We start from the raw sequence: 20,862 nt of genomic DNA, 5'->3' as shown, positions 1-20,862 counted from the left end.
TTTTAAATTCTTCTGTGTTGGTTGATTTGTTCAGTCTCACTCGTGCTTTTTGATTCCAATAGAGATTCTGGATAACTCTTATATCTTTGTCGTCAATGTTAGCGTTATGTAGCATTTTTATCATTGCGTTATGTTTTACTAAGTCAAACGCTTTTTCATAATCGAGGAATGTTATGACTATATCCTTTCGTTGATCCATGCAGTTTTGTACAAGCGTATTCAAGCAGAAAGCTTCTTCACGTGTACCCAGTCCGCTCTTGAAACCAAATTGTGTCTCACCGCTTAGATCTTTCAGCTTTCTGAACATTTTTGTGTGAAGGATACACCTTAAGCAAATGGCTCATTAAACTTATCAGTCTGTGGTGTTTGCATTTTGTCGCTCTTTGTGATTTAGGGATCATTATAAAGGTTGAATAAAGCCAATCCGTTGAATGTGGCCGGTATTATATAGGGCATTGAAAATTGTTACCAGCATGTCGATGTTATCATCTTCCAACAGTTTTATGGCTTCCGTAGTAATTCTATCCGGTCCAGGGGCCTTGCCTAGTTTTGCTACTTTTATAGCGTACTCCACCTCGGCGCGAATAATGGGAGGGCCGGATACATGTTCCGTGGGTAAGTTAGTAGTTAGCAGATTCAGTCTATTATTCGCAAAGCGGGACGAATCATAGTTTGCCCAGATTTTAGTTAATTCTTCCTGGGCATGAACGTAATTTCTTTGATCATTCTTCAGGCGAGTCTCATGGCGTTTCTTGTATATACTCGAAATTTCTTTGGCCTTTTTATGTAGTCCAAGCTTTTCTTGTAGTGATTCCCATTTTTCACAACGTTCTTTCATCTAGCTTTCCTTTGCGTTTTTAATTCTTTCCCTTGTCGTACGTTGGATTTCCTTGTATTCCTGATGATTCTGATGTATTTTATACTGTCTGCGTTGCTCTATTAGATCAAGTGTCTCTTCCGTCATCCACTCGTTTTTGTGATTTCTTTTTGTTTTACTTGCGACTACTTCGTCAGCCTCGACTATAGCTATTTTTATTTTCTCACAGGTTTCCTCTATGCAATTTCCTTGTATGTTTCTCAAGTTCTCGTTGATGTGCTTACTGTATGTAGATCTAAGCTCTTCATCTCTCATTAATTCTCTAGTGTTTATGTATTTTTTATTAGATGGCTTTTTAACCTTTGCCAATCGAAGCCTTACATTCGCGATTTGGGGGTTGTGGTCAGACGAAATATCCGCACCAGGGTAAGCGGCCACTCTTTTTATATAGCTGCGAAATCTTTTGTTTAAGATGTAATTAATTTGATTTCGTATCATATGACCTGGACGATCTCCTGGTGCTCGCCATGTATACAATTTTCTTGGTGGGAGTTGATACCATTATTGCCACTCTATTATTTATTTTCTTGTGACTCCATTATTGCCATTCTTTTATTTATTTTTTTATATCTAAACCCACAGTTTATCAAATCGCAATCGCAATATCGCTAAACATTGGTAGTTATAATTAGGATATTCTCTTAATGCATTTTGAATCATATGTAGTATAGGTATCTTGCTTTCCTTGTAGAAATTATACAGTCTTTCGAATAGCATTCTTATCGCCATCATCTATTTTTCTGAATTTTTCATTCGTTCGTTTTCGTTTTAAACAGTGATTTATAAAGTTTCCTACCCTAACAATACGATAAATTGTCGATGATATTTTTAGTGAAAATTTTTTCTTTTATTGAAAAGTGAAAAAATCGGTCTTGGTCTGAATTGTCTTTTATTAGAATCTTTTCTTTAAGTTACCGCTTTTCTCATGCAAATATAGTTAGAATTTACATTAAACAAAGTACCTAATCCACCAAATTCCACAATTTTTCAACCGGTTTTGTCCTTGTCTCGATAAACTGTAAGAACTCATTAATCGCACTTAATGATATGATTATTGACTGTTTTTTTCAACAATACTTTTATAGTTGGGGCTTACACCTTACAATTTGATTAGGATAAAAATAATAATTATTCAGTTGTCCATGCTGCAACATATATCTGTTCATACTTTAACATGTTCCTGCACTTTCCTTAAATCTGTTACCAATTGTCCATGTTCTAGTTCAATCTTTATAAAATTTAAAACAATATAAATTACTTATAGGATTTGATGATTTAATGGGAAAAATAACGTAATTGAACACTATTTTTTATTTGCAAGCAACGATATATATATTAACCAGACTATAACAATTCAAATAATCAATAAATAACATTTGTAACATAAATATCAACTGAACTCAACTATCTTTTGAATTTTGTAACTGCGGTCATTGGAGGCTCCCAGTTTAGACACTCCAAGTTGTTGGCAGGTTGGAGTCTTCTTCTTCGTTCTCATGACCCTCCATGATGTGTAGTTTTGCGTCTCGGTGGAGGTACAAGCCGTATATCGTCGACGTGGATGGTCCTGTTGACGTTTTGATTCATGTAGATCTCGTAGGCCAGATCTCCTATTGCTCGGAGGATGGTGTGAGGTCCAGTCCACGTTCCGCCAAAGTTACCTTTTACGTGGTTTCTTACGAGCACTTGTTGTCCTGGCAGGTAGGTTCTGGTTTGGTCATCTTCTGGATTGGCAGGGAAGAATCTGGATTAGCAGGGCTCTTTTGGGTGGCTGCTTCTACTCTTTCTGCCCTGGACTCTCTCCTTTTTTTCTACAGCCGTCTCTTCAGACCTCTTTGGGTTGTATTCAAGCAGTAGTTCGTCAGGTGTTTCTTTCGTGCCTTCAGACTAAACACGGTGTCGGAGTTATAGATGTCCCATCACCGGTTTTCGTTTGAGAACTCGCTCTTAGGGCTTTCTTGACCTCCTGGATAAGTTTCTCCACAGTGTTCGCCTGTTGGTTGTATATTGGGCTGGACTCTGTCTTTTGACGCACTCTTTTTCATTAATGTGGTACTTCTCAGCGGGCCGAAGTTTGGTGGAGGCGTAGGCTACGATTCTTCGGTTGTCCACTGTGCCCTGGAAGAATACTGCACCCATTGCTTTCTCCGACGCATCGGTTTGTAGATTAAAGGTTGAAGTCTGAGCAAGTCATTTCCAGTTTTCCCTGGATGGCCATCTTCACTGCTTGGAATGCTTGGTTGCTCCATTTGAGCTTCTTCATCCTGGTGAGGTCAGTCAATGGAGTGATTAGCTCGGCGAACGCTGGGATGAAGTCTCAGAGCCAGCTGGTGATTCCAATAAAGCCTCAAAGTTTTTTTCATTGTGTTGGATGTCTCGAAGCTCTTTATCTTCTCCGTGTGGTATTCTAGCGGTTGCGTTGACTCTGTTGTCAATTTGTGGCCTAGGTAGACTATGTTGTCCTTGACGAACCTGCACTTCTTTATGGATACCCATAATACATGGGTTTGGAGACGTTCCAGGACCAAGTGTAGGTGTTTCTGGTGTTGTGGCCAGTCTTTGGAGTGTACTGAAATGAAATTTATTTATGTCTTTATTTAATTTATAATGTCTTTATTAAAAGGTTCTTATTTTAATTTATTAAAAAGCACAATAATTTATATTAATTTATTTAACGAACAATACATAATTTATATAGGCGATCGTAACATTTAAGAGTAACAAAGTTGTCAATGTACCCGGCGAAGACTGTGGTCACGAGTTTCTGGAAATCTGCAGGTCCGTTCTTCAGGCCGAACGGCATGACTGTGGATTCATAATCAGAACCGTCAGGGAGGCTGAACGCTGTCGCCAGCGATTTTTGTTGAATCTTGTAAAAATTCCACCGGGTGGCACTCCAGAAGTTAACTTCTCTATAATTCCTTTTTCTTGTGCTTTTGACAGATGCATGGTTTTTAATTATTCTTTATGTCTGACAGAAACTTGATCTTTCAATGTGCAAATCAGCCTAGAAGAGCACACCTTTTTCACACACCAGATTTCTCTGTCCTAATTTTATAGTTGGACATATATCCTTCTGTTACACTCATAGTACAATGTCTTATGTTCCTCTGTATGAAGGATTCTACGCATTGCATAACAGGTCTCCATTTTCTGCATATCTTTCCATGTGTCATATTCTTGTTTGCTAGGAAATTCAAAAGTTAGTCGTTCAATGTTTACCTGGTTATGCTGCTTGAGATATTTTCTCATCTCATGACTTTCTAAATTAGTTTTTTTTTATATAATGAACAAACTATGCGATTTATTTTCTTCTTCGACACGTCTATTTTATGTACTCTTTTGATAATAATATGACGATTTCGTAATTTCACATTTTGAAATGTTTTGCTTCAAAGATGGCAGGCACCTCAGAGAATTTCGGAGCTTGTTGAACTAGATAAAGTACATGAATCCATAATTTCTTGCTAAAACAAAGTCATATATAATTAAATATGGTGTTCTAACAGATTTGTAAAAAAAATTGAAATGAAAAAAATTAAAATTGAAATTATTTATGTATGCTGGGTGTTGGAATAAAAGCGCCAAACAGAAAAGGAATTTTTTAATGTGTGCTTGGTCACAGTATACGGCTAAAGAATTATTTTAAGTATAAAACTGTGACATAACCTCAAAAATAGTGTAGTCTGCAAAATGCATCACCAGATGAGTGCACACCGAAATTCAGGTAGGCGCGACAATCAGCGCCGGAAATATAGGTGAGAGCGCAAAAGTGAGCGATGATGTTGATTAATACTTGCAAGTGGTGAGCTCTGCTAATTTATTCGTGCTACTCGCAGTTCACTACTCTGTATCTGTTCACTATCTTGGGCTAGTATACTGTCAAGTAAATATTTTTTACGAAATACATAGCTTAAATTCAGCATAAACATTTAGAAAAGAAAAATTATAAATATTATTTTAAAAAATCAATAGATTCTAGTGATCGTTTTAACGGTGATATTGTGTATTTCCACCTCTGCATCTAATTACTTCCTGCCACATGCAATTCATGTCAGATCGCTTGAGGTCTTATTTGCTTCTCAACACATTATATGGGATTAAGATCGAGACTACATGCTGACCAGCCGATTAGTTCAATGCCATCTTCCAAGAGATAGTGTCAAAGCACTCGTGCTTCATTCGGTCTAGTATTATCGTGCAATAACAAAAAATTTTGCTAAATACAAGGGGTAAAATGCACTACATGATTCTGAAGAATATCTAATATATAAAATTCAGTAGTAAGATTGCCATTATTCAATACCAAATCCATGAGGGCTGTTAAGGAAATTCCTTCTCACATCATAACCAAGCCTCCACCAAATAATATGATATTTGCTGCATTAAATTGTCGATATCATTAGGTGTTAGTATTTATATCTTTCGTATTCAACCAAAATTGTGAATTATCTGTCCCTAGGACTTTTTCCCAATCCGCTTCTTATTTCACATGATCCCTGCCAAAAGTTAACTGTGCTCTACGATTATCTCTGCTTAATGCTGGATATCGAGCACCAATGAGACGATGCAAATTCACTCCTAGAAGACGTTGCGTTGTAGAACACTTGTGTTTTGACGCTCAGATTGCAACTGACGTGTTTATACAAATCGTTGTCGAGCTGAGGAAAAGTCTTAACAAACGACTGTGAGCAGGGTTGTGACATGTTGCTGCCATGACCTTTTGGTATTCTCACCAGTTACCCTTTATCGTAACCAACCTCATTGCAATATTGATGTATAGAACACACTGAATCTCTCACCTATTCGGAAATAACTTCCAATCTTCTTCGTATAATACAACCGCTTAAACTAAACAATCAAAACTTGTCAGTGTTATTGTCTTTTGTTGTTAAAAGAAATATTACATACTATAATTATATCTAGACTGTAAGCCAGTCTACTTATAATTTCTACAATCATACATTATTAGTTTGCATTTAATTACATTTTCCTGATTTAACAGATAATTATAATTTTAGGTTCCCATTGTAAAGATATGAAAACTGATGCCAGTAGCCTATTAAAAAATCATGATAGGAGTGACAGTAATTTAAACCCTTATATAACTTCCAATACCAATATGAGCACTGGAGGACAACGTTTTATATGTACGATTTGCAAGAAATCATTGTCAAACAATTGTCTTTTAAAACTACATATGAGGATACACACTGAGGAAAATTTTTTTGCATGTGAAATTTGCAACAAACAGTTTCCAACAAAACCAATTTTAAAATTGCATATGAGAGTGCATACTGGTGAAAAACCATTTAAATGTGAAATTTGCACCGAACAGTTTTTAACAAACAGTATGTTAAAAATTCATATGACAGTGCATACTGGCGAAAAACCATTTGAATGTGAAATTTGCACCAAAAAGTTTTCAATGAAAGGTCTTTTAAACTCGCATATGAGAGTGCATACTGATGAAAAACCATTTGAATGTGAAATTTGCACCAAACAATTGTCAACAAAGGGTAATTTAAAAGCACATATGACAGTGCATACTGATGAAAAACAATTTAAATGTGAAATTTGCACCAAACAGTTTTCAAAAAACAGTAATTTAAAAATTCATATGACAGTGCACACTGGCGAAAAACCATTTGAATGTGAAATTTGCACCAAAAAGTTTTCAATGAAACGTGTTTTAAACTCGCATATGAGAGTGCATACTGGTGAAAAACCATTTAAATGTGAAATTTGCACCAAACAATTTTCATCAAAAGAAGGTTTGAAATCGCATATGGCAGGGCATGCTGGTGAAAAGCCATTTAGATGTGAAATTTGCACCAAAAAGTTTTCAATGAAACATTTTTTAAACTCGCATATGATAGTACATACTGGTGAAAAACCATATGAATGTGAAATTTGCACCAAACAATTTTCATCAAAACAAAGTTTGAAATCGCATACGGCAGTGCATACTGGTGTAAAACCATTTGAATGTGAAATTTGCACCAAACAATTTTCAATGAAACGTCTTTTAAAGTCGCATATGAGAGTGCATACTGGTGAAAAACCATATGAGTGTGAAATTTGCACCAAACAATTTTCATCAAAACAAGGTTTGAAATCGCATATGGCAGGGCATACTGGTGAAAAACCATTTAAATGTGAAATTTGCACCAAAAAGTTTTCAATGAAACATTTTTTAAACTCGCATATGATAGTACATACTGGTGAAAAACCATATGAATGTGAAATTTGCACCAAACAATTTTCATCAAAACAAAGTTTGAAATCGCATACGGCAGTGCATACTGGTGTAAAACCATTTGAATGTGAAATTTGCACCAAAGAATTTTCAATGAAACATCTTTTAAACTCGCATATGAGAGTGCATACTGGTGAAAAACCATTTAAATGTGAAATTTGCACCAAACAATTTTCAACAAAGGGATATTTAACAATACATATGATATTTCATACTGATGGAAAACTAATAAAATGTGGAATTTGCACCAAACCATTTTTAACGAAAAAATATTTAAAATCTCATATGAGAGTGCATACTGGTGAAAAACCATTTAAATGTGAAATTTGCACCAAAAAATTTTCAACAAGACACGTTTTGAAATCGCATATGGCAGTGCATACTGGTGAAACCCCATTTGAATGTGGGGTTTGTACCAAGCAATTTTCAATGAAACAATATTTGAAAGCGCATATGAGAATGCATACTGGTGAAAAACCATTTGAATGTAGAATTTGCACCAAACAATTTTTATTGAAACACAATTTAAAATCGCATATGAGAGTGCATACTGGTGAAAAGCCATTTGAATGTAGAATTTGCACCAATCAATTTTCGACGAAACACAATGTCAAATTGCATATGAGAGTGCATACTGGTGAAAAACCATTTGAATGTGAAGTTTGCAATAAACAATTTTCAGTAAAGAATAAGTTAACAAGACATATTGGCTTGCATTCTGGTGAAAAACCATTTAAATGTGGAATTTGCACAAAACAATTTTCAATAATGGATTATTTAAAAGCGCATATGACTAGAGTTCACACTGGTGGAAACCATTTAAAAATAATATAAATAATAATATAAAAATAATATAAAAATAAATATACATATATATGATAAATATACATGCATACTGATAAATAACCATTTGACTGTGGAATTTGTATGAAACAGGTTTGTTACATGTAAAATATGCTTAAGAAAATTTTTACATAATTCTAGTTTAAAACCACATATGAAAACTAATACTTATGTCACAAATAATGTGGTGTAAGATTGACCATCCGCCGAATTAAAGGCATTAACAGCTTCAACGCCAAAAATCTCTAGATTTAGTTGAACTATCTCGAATATTTTTCCTAAACCCCTTTTAATTAAGTTTATATGTATTTGCCGATGGTTCTATTCGCTCCGTGCCGTAACCATGGTAGGGGTACCTTGAAACGATGCCAGCGCGCGTAGCGGCGAAATATGACAAAATTGGACCTATCTTTTTACACATAAATTTTATCAAAAATAGGTGCAAATACATGTTGCGTATTTAATTCTGCTAATAATAGCAAAAATAGTGAGTGTAGTTTTTATAGATTTACAAAGATTACATATAAATTAGAGAAAAGAAAAAGACGAATTCGTGGTATTAATATGAAAAAGTAAATATCACATAATTTCAGTTTTATGCAATTGAAAATAAAAAATTTAAATAATTTATCTTAAATGATATTTCATAAAGCTTCAAGCCAACTGCAGCCTGCCTGATGGTTTTAGCTTTTATATCATAAATCATAACTTTTAATATTATTGTTTTTAATTACATGCTTCTTCCACATGTAAAACTTGATTTGCCAGTACTAAATGTTTCCCTTACTTTCCGTTTGGGGTTGAAAATATAAGTTATGATGAATTTATAGAAACCTAGTTTTTAATACTACATTTATTTTGTATATAAACTGACAAAATATAATTAAAAAACTAATTATTAATAATTGTCAATTTCAAATGTCCAAAACTGTCGGATGAAGGCGGTATGTGTCGTGTCAGTCACACACAGAGCGAATAATAAAAGTTTAAATTTAATTGTTTGTGAATATTTTTACTTATATGATTAATATAATTAGTAAAACACGGTTGCCTAATTCTTTTATTATTACGATTTCCACGACCTAAAAGATCATATTTCCTTCACCCAGCCTAACTGTGACTTCTTTTAATATTGGAACTAGTGTGTGGAGACATCTGGACGTGCATGATGGTAGAACTTCTTATTCTGCCGAAGACAAACAACACATTTTAAAGAATATCTTTTTCTACTAGCATTACGTTACTAATTACCAGCAATAGGGTCCGCCCTTACATCTGACACCGATAAAAGATAAATATAGCAGTGATTCCTTTTAAACACAAAATGTTCAATCTATATCTACCAAACTGAGACAGGTTTTTAAACACATAGTTTCGCTGTCTTATCAGTTGTCGATTAAGTAAGCTTGAATTTGTGTCATAAGTCGGTTGATAAATAATTTATATTAGTTTATAACAATGATCATTTAAAACTCCTTGATCCTAATAAAGGAGAGCCACGTGCATACGTCACATTCTATAATCATACGTATTAAGTTTTATTTCGTTACTCTATCCCAGTGGTTCCTAAATAGTGCTCCGCGGAACCCTGGGGTTCCGTAAAAGGGTCGCAGTGGTTCCGTGTCCGTCCGTTAAATAAAACATTCGTAGAAAAGACTCATAACTACATCTAATTACGACTTTTCGCTTAAACCCCGATATGGTGCGCTGCAAACATCTTAAACCATTTTGTTGAGTGGTGAGGATAAGCCACCGGCTACCCACCCTTGAGAATTGCTGGTGCTGGGGCACGTGAGCGCTCTTGTGTTGTGCAAGTTGAGCGTAACGGTACGCGGTGAGGGGGGTGCTGAACCACCAGCCCGCGTGCCAGTCGATAAAGACAATTACCGCGACACAAGACTAGATGTGTTCATGTTATTAGTGTAATGTAAAGAAAAGAGGTTACAGTAATATTAATTTGCTCTTGTCTTAATCTGGAATTTTCGATCTTTGCAGGTAAGTTTTTGCTTATTCGTAACTATTTTTAAGCACACTGTTCGAAATTAAATGCAAATGATTTAATTTGATGTTCTTACTTATTTTTATCAAGTACCGAATGTATACATTTTGTAAGTAATCAAGATTTAGAAACCGATTAAAATAACTGTCGTGTGCATCGTGATATTTTATTAAATTAAGGATTTCCTTTTTGTTTCAGTTTATAATAATGAATAATTGGTTCAAAACGGGACGTCTTGCAAATAGCAAAAGTGTTCAATCACATTTACCAACAGAGTCTACAGAAAATATTTCAGAAGAAGCCGTTGTTGGTTGTTCTGTAAGAAAGTTTTATTTACCTGACCTATTTAATACAGTCTTACCAATGACAACTTTTACTTTTCATTTAATATTGTTGTTGTTTATTATTTATAAAGTTTATTTATTGTTGTTGCTGGTTATTTATCAATATCGTTTGCTGATCATTAACAATTTATTACAGAGTACGGAAGTAAATATGGAAGACCCTGGTGCTGGACAAGACCGACAAAATACACCGACCAACAAAAAGGCTGAATCTAAGGAGAGAACTATTTCAAAAAAGGGAAAATATGATGAATCCTACTTGTCCTTCAGATTTATTCCTGTGGGAATTGCAAAGAATCAAGATGGACAATTCGTTATTTGCAGTCAAATTATTTGCAATAGCTCTCTTGTACCTGTAAAGCTTAAACGGCATCTTGACGACAACCATCCGCAACTGAAAGATAAAAGTGTAAGCTTTTTTGAAAGATAAAAAGAAGTACATAAAACCGGTATGGCTGCTTTACAAAGATATGTTAAAACAGATAATGAAAACGCAACACAAGCATCATTCCTGTTAAGTTACATAATTGCTCGTGCTGATACACCACACACGATTGCAGAGAATTTAATCAAACCGTGTATTGCAGATATCGTCAGTTGCGTATTCAGAGAAGATGCAGCAAATAAAGTTGCAGCTGTTTGAAAGACAGTGTGATGTTTGCTTTACAACTTGACGAAAGTACAGATGTCGCCGGGTTATCAATTCTGCTTGTTTTCGTGAGATACCCCTTCGAAGGATCAATAAATTGAAGAAGATTTGTTTCCCTGTACACCCTTGGAGACCAACACAACAGGAGAAGGAATTTTTAAAGTCATTGATAATTATATGACTAAACACCATATTGACTGGAACAAATGCATTGGTGTGTGCAGTGACGGAGCTGCAGCTATGGTCGATAAAATAAAAGGAACTGAAACAAGAATAAAGAATATTGCACCCAATTGTAGTAGCAGTTACTGCGTTCTGCATCGCCATGCCCTTGTCGCGAAAAAACTGCCATCGGCTTTAAAGAAAGTTCTCGATCAAGCCGTACAAATTGTTAACTACGTTAAATCACATCCACTCCAGTCGAGGCTTTTTAAAAATGCGTGTGAAGAGGTAAGATGGCTTTCAAAAGGAAAAGTTTTATCAAGATTATTTGAATTGCGCAACGAACTTAAGATATTCTATTGTACTAATGTTTGTATTTTGAGAACGATTTCCGAAGTGGAAATTGAAACGTCAATAAACGTATTTTAACCTTTAATTGTGGCTTATTCCCATTTAAATATAAATTAATTTAAAATGCCACAAGAAAATAGCTTCAGAACAATATTAAGATATTCTTTGCTGAACAACTCATTTCTGTATCTGTTAGTACGCTTGTTGAACTATTGCATGATAAGCAATGGTTGATGATATTGGCTTACTTAGCTGATATATTTGATAAACTCAACGTATTCTACCTTCCCTACGAGGAAGAACAGTAACTACATTTACAGTGAAAGACAAAATATCGTCGCTTAAAAACAAAATTTGCTTCTGGATAGAATGTGTGGAACAAAAAAATTACCAATGTTTTACTCTTTTAAATAACTCAGGGAGTAACTACTAGAAGTAACGTAAGATGTAGAAAAAAAAAACATAATTGAACATTTAATTAACCCCGAAAAATCCTTGAAAGATTATTTGCCGGAAAAGTTACAGGACATCGACTGGGTTCAGAATCCATTCACAAAACATACCAAGCCATCGATGCTAACTATGCCAGAGTATGAGAATTTGATCGACATTAAGTGTTCATAAGAACACACCAGCTACGTGTGCTTTATGTGGAGGAGTCACCCAGCTAACTATAAAGGATACTAATATTATCGTAATTTAAATAGAAATAAAAATATGGCACAAACTACATATAATTATCACCAAAATATGTCGCAAGCACGTAACAGAAACTTTATACCCAATACAGTAAGACCAAATGTAAGCTATGCTAATGCAGCGAGTAATAGACAACCTCCTGCTGCTCCTTCAGATAACCAAGATCAAACACTATTCTTATGAAGTTTTTAGAAGAATTCAAAGCCATGTTTAATCAAATCTTGCAACAAAACAGCATGGTAATAAACATGCTAAGTAAACTCGTATGCAAATAAAATTCTTTTTACGAATAGCTGAATGGAACGCCAATGGCCTGCTGAATCATAAGGACGAGGTGATAATATTTCTACAACAAAATTTTATAGATATAGTATTAATAAGTGAGACACATTTTACAGACAAATCGTATTTTAAAATACCTCATTATCTAACGTACCATACTAACCACCCAGACAAGACAGCCCATGGAGGTACAGCAATCTTGATCAAACAATCAATTAAACATTTCATGATGGAAAGTTATATAACAGACTGTATCCAAGCTACAGTAATTAAAGTGTGCTCATTACCTTACGAAATAACAATAACAGCAGTATATTGCCCTCCAAAGCACAATATTAAAAAAAAAACAATTTCGGATCCTTCTTCAATACTCTAGGTCCAAAATTTATCGCAGCTGGTGACTTTAATAGTAAACACACTTACTGGGATCAAGATTAATAACAACAAAGGGGAGAGAGCTCTATAGCTTAATGCAAGAAAATAAATACTCATATTTATCAACAGGAACACCAACGTACTGGCCAACGGACCCCAAAAAAGACCAGACCTCTTAGATTTTTGCATCATAAAAGGAATATCTAACACCTTTATGGACATAGTTCCAAGTTATGATCTATCTTTAGATCATTCACCAATTATTGCAACAATTAGCACATGCGTTATTAACAAACAACCCAAAACTGCATGGGCCTAGAACAGATTGGAACCTTTACCGAAAAATACTGGATGAAAACATTAAACTAAATGTAAGACTAAAAAGCCCTTCAGAAATAGAAGCAGCTACAAACAACCTTATAACTTTATTGCAAAACGCTGCAAAAGAAGCGACACCGAACGATGCAGATAAAAATAAAATCGAGAAAAGAATAAATATTCCATTAGAAATTAAAAAGCTCATTGCTGAAAAAAGAAGAGCAAGAGCCAAATGGCAACAAAGTCGGAACCCAGCGGATAAAACGTTTTACAATCGCTTAACCAATAAATTAAAAACACAACTAAAAATTGCAAGAGAAGAGTCAGTCAAAAAATATGTAACACAACTTAATAGATACGACCATTCAATATGGAAACCAATCAAATCATCCTTAAAACCTCAAGCAATAACCCCACCAGTAAGAAAAACCACAGACACACAGAACCAATGGGCAAGAAGCGATAAAGAAAAATCAGAATTATTTGCTGAACATTTAGCAACAGTATTCCAACCACACAACAATGTAGAAGATCAAGAAATTATTAATTATTTAAACTCAGAACAACCATCAGTAAATCCAATAAAATTAACAACACCCAAAGAACTTAAAGAAGAAATCTTAAGACTAAATATCAAAAAGTCACCAGGAGTTGACCTAATAACACCAAAAATGCTAAAAGAATTACCAAAAAAGGGTATAGTAATCCTTACATATATATTTAACGCAATATTAAGATGTAATTATTTGCCCAACAATCTAAAAATTGCAGAAATACTATTATTCCCAAAACCAGGAAAGGATCCAAGTGAAGTCTCATCCTATCGAGCTATCAGTCTGTTATCAACAATCTCCAAATTACTAGAAAAACTTTTAATAAAAAGAATAGATCCAGACTTTACAGGCGCAAATTGGATACCAAATTATCAGTTTTAATTTCGACGAGAACACTAGATACAGCAATGCCACCGAATAACCCATAAAATCAATTCCGCATTAGAAAAAAAGGAATATTGCCCAATGGTATCACTAGATGTACGTCAAGCTTTTGATAAGGTTTGGCTTAAAGGACTTCTTTATAAAATTAAACAAATAATACCACCATTCTTTCGAATACTTACATCATACTTGGAAAACCGACAGTTTAGAACAAAAGTAAATGGAGAAATATCCAAAACGCATCCCATTAGGGCGGGAATTCCACAGGGAAGCGTCCTGGGACCTTCATTATATATATTATATACGTCTGATCTACCAACATCATATAACGTAACAATTGGCACATTTGCAGATGACACAGTAGCACTTACAAGTCACAAACACATTAACATAGCTACACAACAACTCCAAGACTATTTGTATGAGCTTGAAAACTGGCTAAAACAATGGACAATAAAAATAAATGAAAACAAGTCAACCCACGTAACTTTTACTTTACGACGAGAAACACCACCACCAATATATATCAACAATGAGGAAATACCCAGGACTAAAACAACCAAATACCTAGGGCTACACCTGGAATAAACCCTGTGTTGGAAAGAACACATCACCAAAAAAAGAAAACAAATACAACTAAGACAAAAAGAAATCAATTGGTTAATTGGAAAAAACTCCAAGCTGTCAATAAATAATAAAATTCTAATATATAAAACAGTTATCAAACCAATATGGACATATGGCATAGAGCTATGGGGCTTTAGTAGTAAATCTAATATTGCTATTACGGAAAGATGCCAATCAAAAATCTTAAGAGCAATTGTTGATGCACCCTGGTACGTAACCAACCAAAGAATCTATGAGGATCTCAAGATCTCAACAGTGAAAGAAGTATACCAGCAAAAGAAATTACAATACATTCAAAAAGTGAACACACACTCCAATCCATTAATTTCCGCAATACCTCAACATCGAGTTATCAGAAGACTAAAGCGACGTTGGCCAACAGACCAGTAACATGGACCCGTGATTCTCTCACTGGAGGGGACCACATCACGCCAGAACCAAGGGACAGGACCTAAACTCATCACATTAACTTATAGAATACATTGTTTTATTCTGATTGTTAATTTATTAGTTATAATAAAAAAAAATTAAGTGTTCATCCCTTCTAAAACAAAAATTCGAACCAGAAGATTCTAATCTGAATGACTTTTGGATTGCACTTAAAGATGAATACTTACGACTTTTACTTACTTACGTTTTGTGACTACTTACTAATGTGAGGCTGGTTTTTCAGCTTACGCTTATACCAAATCAAGTTTACAAATAGGCTGGATGCAGCTCCGGATCTTTGTATTCAATTGTCAGACATTAAGCCTAATTTTAATACTACATATTATAATTAATATTTAAATGGGAATAAGCCACAATTAAAGGTTAAAATACATTTATTGACGTTTCAATTTCCACTTCGGAAATCGAAGTTGAAATTGAAACGTCAATAAATGTATTTTAACCTTTAATTGTGGCTTATTCCCATTTAAATATTAATTAATTTAAAATGCCACAAGAAAATAGCTTCAGAACAATACATATTATAATTCTTTGTTTATTGTATGAATTTTCATATACTATATGTAAACTAAAAATAATTTGATCAAAATCAGAATTTGATATCGCATTGAAAAGCAAATCTTCAATACTTACAGTATCTTGTTCAACAAAAAATGAATTCGTATTATAAGAAAATGTGTGAAAAAATTTCTTTATCTTTTTATAATAAATATTTTGTATTCCTTATATTATTTTTCATTCATAATTTCTTCCTTCTGTTACAGTCTTACATGAAAAATATTCAAACTACATAGTAATTTCTTTATTTATCAAAATGGGGTTCCGCCAAAAAAATATCGCCAATTAGGTTTCCGCAAAAAAAAAAAAAATATCGTCAATTAGGGTTCCGCCAAAAAAAAAATATCGTCAATTAGGGTTCCGCCAAAAAAAAAATATCGTCAATTAGGGTTCCGCCAAAAAAAAAATATCGTCAATTAGGGTTCCACCAAAAAAAAAAAAATATCGTCAATTAGGGTTCCGCCAAAAAAAAAATATCGTCAATTAGGGTTCCACCAAAAAAAAAAAAAATATCGTCAATTAGATTTCCGCCACAAAACATATCGTCAATTAGTGTTCCGAGACCAAAAAAAAATTGGAACCCCTGCTCTATCCACTAACCCAAGAGAGCGAAGAACCGCGAGGTGCGCAAATGATAGAAAAGTACACGTGAAAAATGCATGGTCTTTAGCAAATTCAGAACATTGCCAAGTCTTGTTCGACAGTTTGATATCTCTTTCATTTACAATGATATATATATATATATATATATATATATATATAGGTATCCTTTTTTCTAAAAAAATTAAGACGTTTCAGATTGACAAAAACGACCACTTCCTCGAAACGGTCAATCAACGATGGCCTGACTATTATCAGATTTACACCGATGGATCAAAACAAATTCGTACAGGTTCCACTTTTTACGATTACACCTCAAAATATCACGAAGAGTTCAGATTACCAGATGAGGCAACGATATATACAGCAGAAATGTTTGCAATAAGTGAAGCTCTAAAATATATACTTAGGACGTATAGACTCAAAAGTGTCATATTTACGGATTGTAGAGGTGTCATAGAGAACCTAAAAAATATAAGTGCGGCCAAGAACTTAAATCATCTAGAAGTAGAAATACTACAGACCAATCACGAAATACTTAACTCGCAAGGGAAGGTGCTAATAGTTTGGATCAAAGGGCAGTCGGGTATACAAGGAAACGAAATTGCTGATAAGTTTGCAAAATCCGCCTCAGACTTACACAGAGATTCTATTAACCAGTGTATTCCATATACAGATTTGAATTCCACACTTAAAGTTCAACTTAGGACTAAACGGCAAGAACTATATGACAGCAAACAAATAGGATTAAATTATAAATCATGTCAAGTCCAAATCCAAATAATAAGATGGTTCCACAACCAAAACAACAGGAACTTTATTATTACTTTAAACAAAATAAGAGCAAGTCATGCAATGTCACCAAGCTATAAATGTAAAATTGGTTTAATTGATGATTCCTCATGTTTATGTGGTGAACTTGGAGACTTAACACACATTCTACTTGGTTGTTAATTAAATAGTCAAAGCACAGATAAATTGTATAATGAAGTAGTTGTTAATAACAAAATTTGCTTACCCATAAATTTAAATTGTATAATTTTCAATAAGAATATTAATATATTGTACTGCTTATATAATCACGCCAAAAGGTGCAAAATAAAATTGTAAATTACTAACGATCTCTTTGTTAGCAATTCTGCAACTAGTTAGATTTTGTAAGTGGGCGACGAAAAAATAAAAAAAAACACAAAAAAAGAAAATAAAATTAAAAAAAAAATACATACACTGCTCACACTTAACTTTTACACTACTAATACTTTAAGCATTGTTATTATGAAGGATGAGTTTTCTTTAAATTTCTATAGTTTTTTTGTTGATTTTTTTTTTAATTATTATAGTTAGAGAAAAAAAATCGTCTGGCTAATTGGTCTTTACCAAAGCCATATAATTAATTAAATATATATATATATATATATATATATATATATATATGTATATATATATATATATATGTATATATATATATATATATATATATATATATATATATTTCTAAAGTATTCAACTAGTGAATTCAGAGGTTTAATCGGTCATTCAGGTTGGCAAAAAATAAAAAAAGAAGTCAACTACTTCATAAGTTTATCGAAGACGTTTCGCTTTATACTTCTAACTGATTTATTACAATCTATGCAAACAACGTGACGCGATACCAAAAACTTTTTAAAGGGCCATATGTCACCAAATTCCAAGGTTTGAGACAATTATGAACTTCTACAGGGGTCATTGCATGATTAGTTGGACGGATGGATTTGTATGGCGGAAAAATTTTATATATTATTTTTAATTTATGTTTTAATGAAACTTGGACATGTTTTTAATGAAACTTGGAGAAACTACAAGAAGAATATACCAAGGCTGGCCTAGATATTAACCTCGCGAAAACAGAATACCTATCTACCTATGAAGAAGACATAGAAGATCTACAGATTGATGACAACGTAACAATCAAAGGAAAGGATAAATTCAAATACCTGGGGTTTATAATCACGAAAAAGGCAACAACAGAGGAAGAAATTACACAAAGATTAGGACAAACAAGAACAGCAATCCGACAACTTAACTCAGTATGGTGGGATAGACACCTAAATATGAAGACAAAAACGCAGATTTATAAAACATTAGTGCGAAGTATTATGACATATGGGGCTGAAAATTGGATCATAAACAAGAAAAACAGCAGTAAGATAGTAGTAACAGAGATGGAATACCTGCGAAGATGCTGCAGAGTAACAAGAATGGATAGGAGAAGTAATGACGAAATAAAGCAAAGAACTTCAATAGAAACAGACATACTAACATATATAGAACAAAAAAGACTAAAGTGGTATGGACATGTAAGAAGAACTAGCGACAGCAGATGGATAAAGAGAATAACCGAATGGAGCCCCATAGGAAGGAGGAAAAGAGGACGACCCCGAAAATCCTGGAGGAACGAAGTAGACGACGCCATGAGTAAAAGAGGACTAAACGATGGAGAATAGAACAACAGAGAGAGATGGAAACGGTTGAGCGAGGGAAGGCAGTGAATACTGTAGAATCCCTAAATATATACAGTGATGAGTGTCTTACCACCCGGAAGAGATAGAAAACACAGTTACCTTGTGAAATAAAAAGAGATGAAACTCGTAGAGGTGAGAAATAATCGGAAAAACCTATAATTTATATTACATTACATTACCACTATCGATAGTCTCACACCTTTAGACGTTAGATTCGAGCTAAATCACCTCGGTCATAATTATTATGAGTAACGTCGAATGTGTGACGTATTTTTATTTTTTAATTTCGCATAAAGTAAAAACTGATTGACCACAATAAAGCAAAAATGTGAATAAAATAATTTAATTAATAGTGATTATTTAATCTAAAGTTTTAAATTATTAACCAAGAATAATTTCTACTATGATTTGAGGAGTTTCATACACTTTTGTCACGAAATAATTATAAATCCTTCGTGGATTAGTGGTAAGAATTCGACATTGCGATACAGACATCGCAGACGATTAGAGTTCAAAACCCACATGTGGTTTTCTTTTTTTTTTTAATAATTTGAAATTTTGATTATGCAAAGATCGTTTTGCTTTGAATCACTAAACAAAAACTAAAGTTTAAACAAAAAATCTTATTGACAAAACAGTATCGTCGTACTTTCGAAAATAAAGTAAAAACTTTTAAAGAATGTTTAAATAAGTAAAAATTCTACAAAAATAAAAAAATATCCGTGGCCACTAATCAATCGATTAGGAAAAGTCGCACTGAGATATTCACTGACGATGCGAGAATTATGTGCAGGACAACCATCGTGTTGAAATCATATGGAATCGAAAGGTATTGGTAAATTACAAAGGGCTGGGACAATTTCATTTTGCAGAAGTTCCAAGTATTTCCGCCCAATCAACATACCGTCTATAAAAAATGGACCAATGACATGATTCCCTATTATGCCTCCCCAAACATTTACTTTTCGAAGACGCTGGGTACGAGCGACATAAATCTGACGAGGATTTCCTCGAGATCAATACCTAGCATTGATTGAATTGTGACGGCCATGCAATGAAAACGTACATTCATCGGTGAACAAAACGTTCTCTAAAAAATGTTCATCTTGATGTGACATGTCCATTGCAGTTTGACAAAATTCTAAACGTCTATATTGATCCCCAGGGAATTGTTCGTTGGATTTATGAAGTTTATAGGGACGGTATCGATGTCTTTACAAAATTTCACCTACTCTAAATCTTGGAATTCCACATTGTTCTCCGAGACGAGGTGTTGATTGGGTAGGATTTTGCTCAATACTTGCACAAATCAAAGTGTCCCTTAGTTCCAAATCTGGATTTACCTCCCTTCGTCCGCGAACTCCTCTTGGATCGAACACGGATCCATCCATAAGTAAAAAAATTACGTATAATAGACTGAATTGTTGATCGTGCTGGAGCCGGCCTATTTGGAAACATATTTATAAATTGTTGTCTAATCATGTTGTCTGATAATCCATTCACATGCCAGACAACAATTTGCACTTTTTCCTCGACCGTTAAAATCCTTTTCACGAATTGTTTTGTCAATAAAAAGTTTCTGTTTACCGTAAAAAACACTTCTCGATGTGTTATTATTTGATAACTTGAAGGCTTGATGATTTGGTTAGCTATAAAGCAGGTAGCTGTTCGCGCGCATCGATTCCAATGTCGTCAATTGTTTTGAAAATCATTACCTGTACAGAGGAATTGATATTAACACTGAGAATTTAGTGATGGATTTGACATTAAACAGTCTTCAATGGATTATTTTCCATTCACAACTGAAGACTGTAAAACTGGAATTGAATTTGAAATATTTTGTATTTCTATTTTATAACATTGGAATAAGAATAAATTGTAAATAATGAGTTTTTCGAAAACTTGTTACCTAATATGTATCATATTTTCTATTATTTTTGATTGAGTAAAACAAAAATTTTACCCTTGGTGTGAATTGAACCCCAGTCTTCTTATCAATAGACAACGTCTCTAACTATTACGCCAACGTC

At 33.8% G+C, this 20,862-nt stretch overlaps 1 protein-coding gene across 1 annotated transcript in view; it reads left to right on the top strand.

Moving 5' to 3' along the window:
- LOC140450449 (uncharacterized) overlaps window positions 1–9,025 on the top strand; it is a 44,432-nt gene extending 35,407 nt beyond the window's left edge. The window contains exon 5 of the mRNA XM_072544090.1: window positions 5,899–9,025. Within this exon, the coding sequence (XP_072400191.1) occupies window positions 5,899–7,970 (2,072 nt within the window). The 3' untranslated portion in view covers window positions 7,971–9,025. The remainder of the gene's footprint in view (window positions 1–5,898) is intronic.
- The last annotated feature ends 11,837 nt before the right edge of the window (window positions 9,026–20,862 follow it).

The sequence above is a fragment of the Diabrotica undecimpunctata genome, chromosome 9, assembly GCF_040954645.1.
Source record: "Diabrotica undecimpunctata isolate CICGRU chromosome 9, icDiaUnde3, whole genome shotgun sequence".
In the NCBI taxonomy this organism is placed as follows: Eukaryota; Metazoa; Arthropoda; class Insecta; order Coleoptera; family Chrysomelidae; genus Diabrotica; species Diabrotica undecimpunctata.
This window is presented reverse-complemented; position numbering and strand designations above follow the sequence as displayed.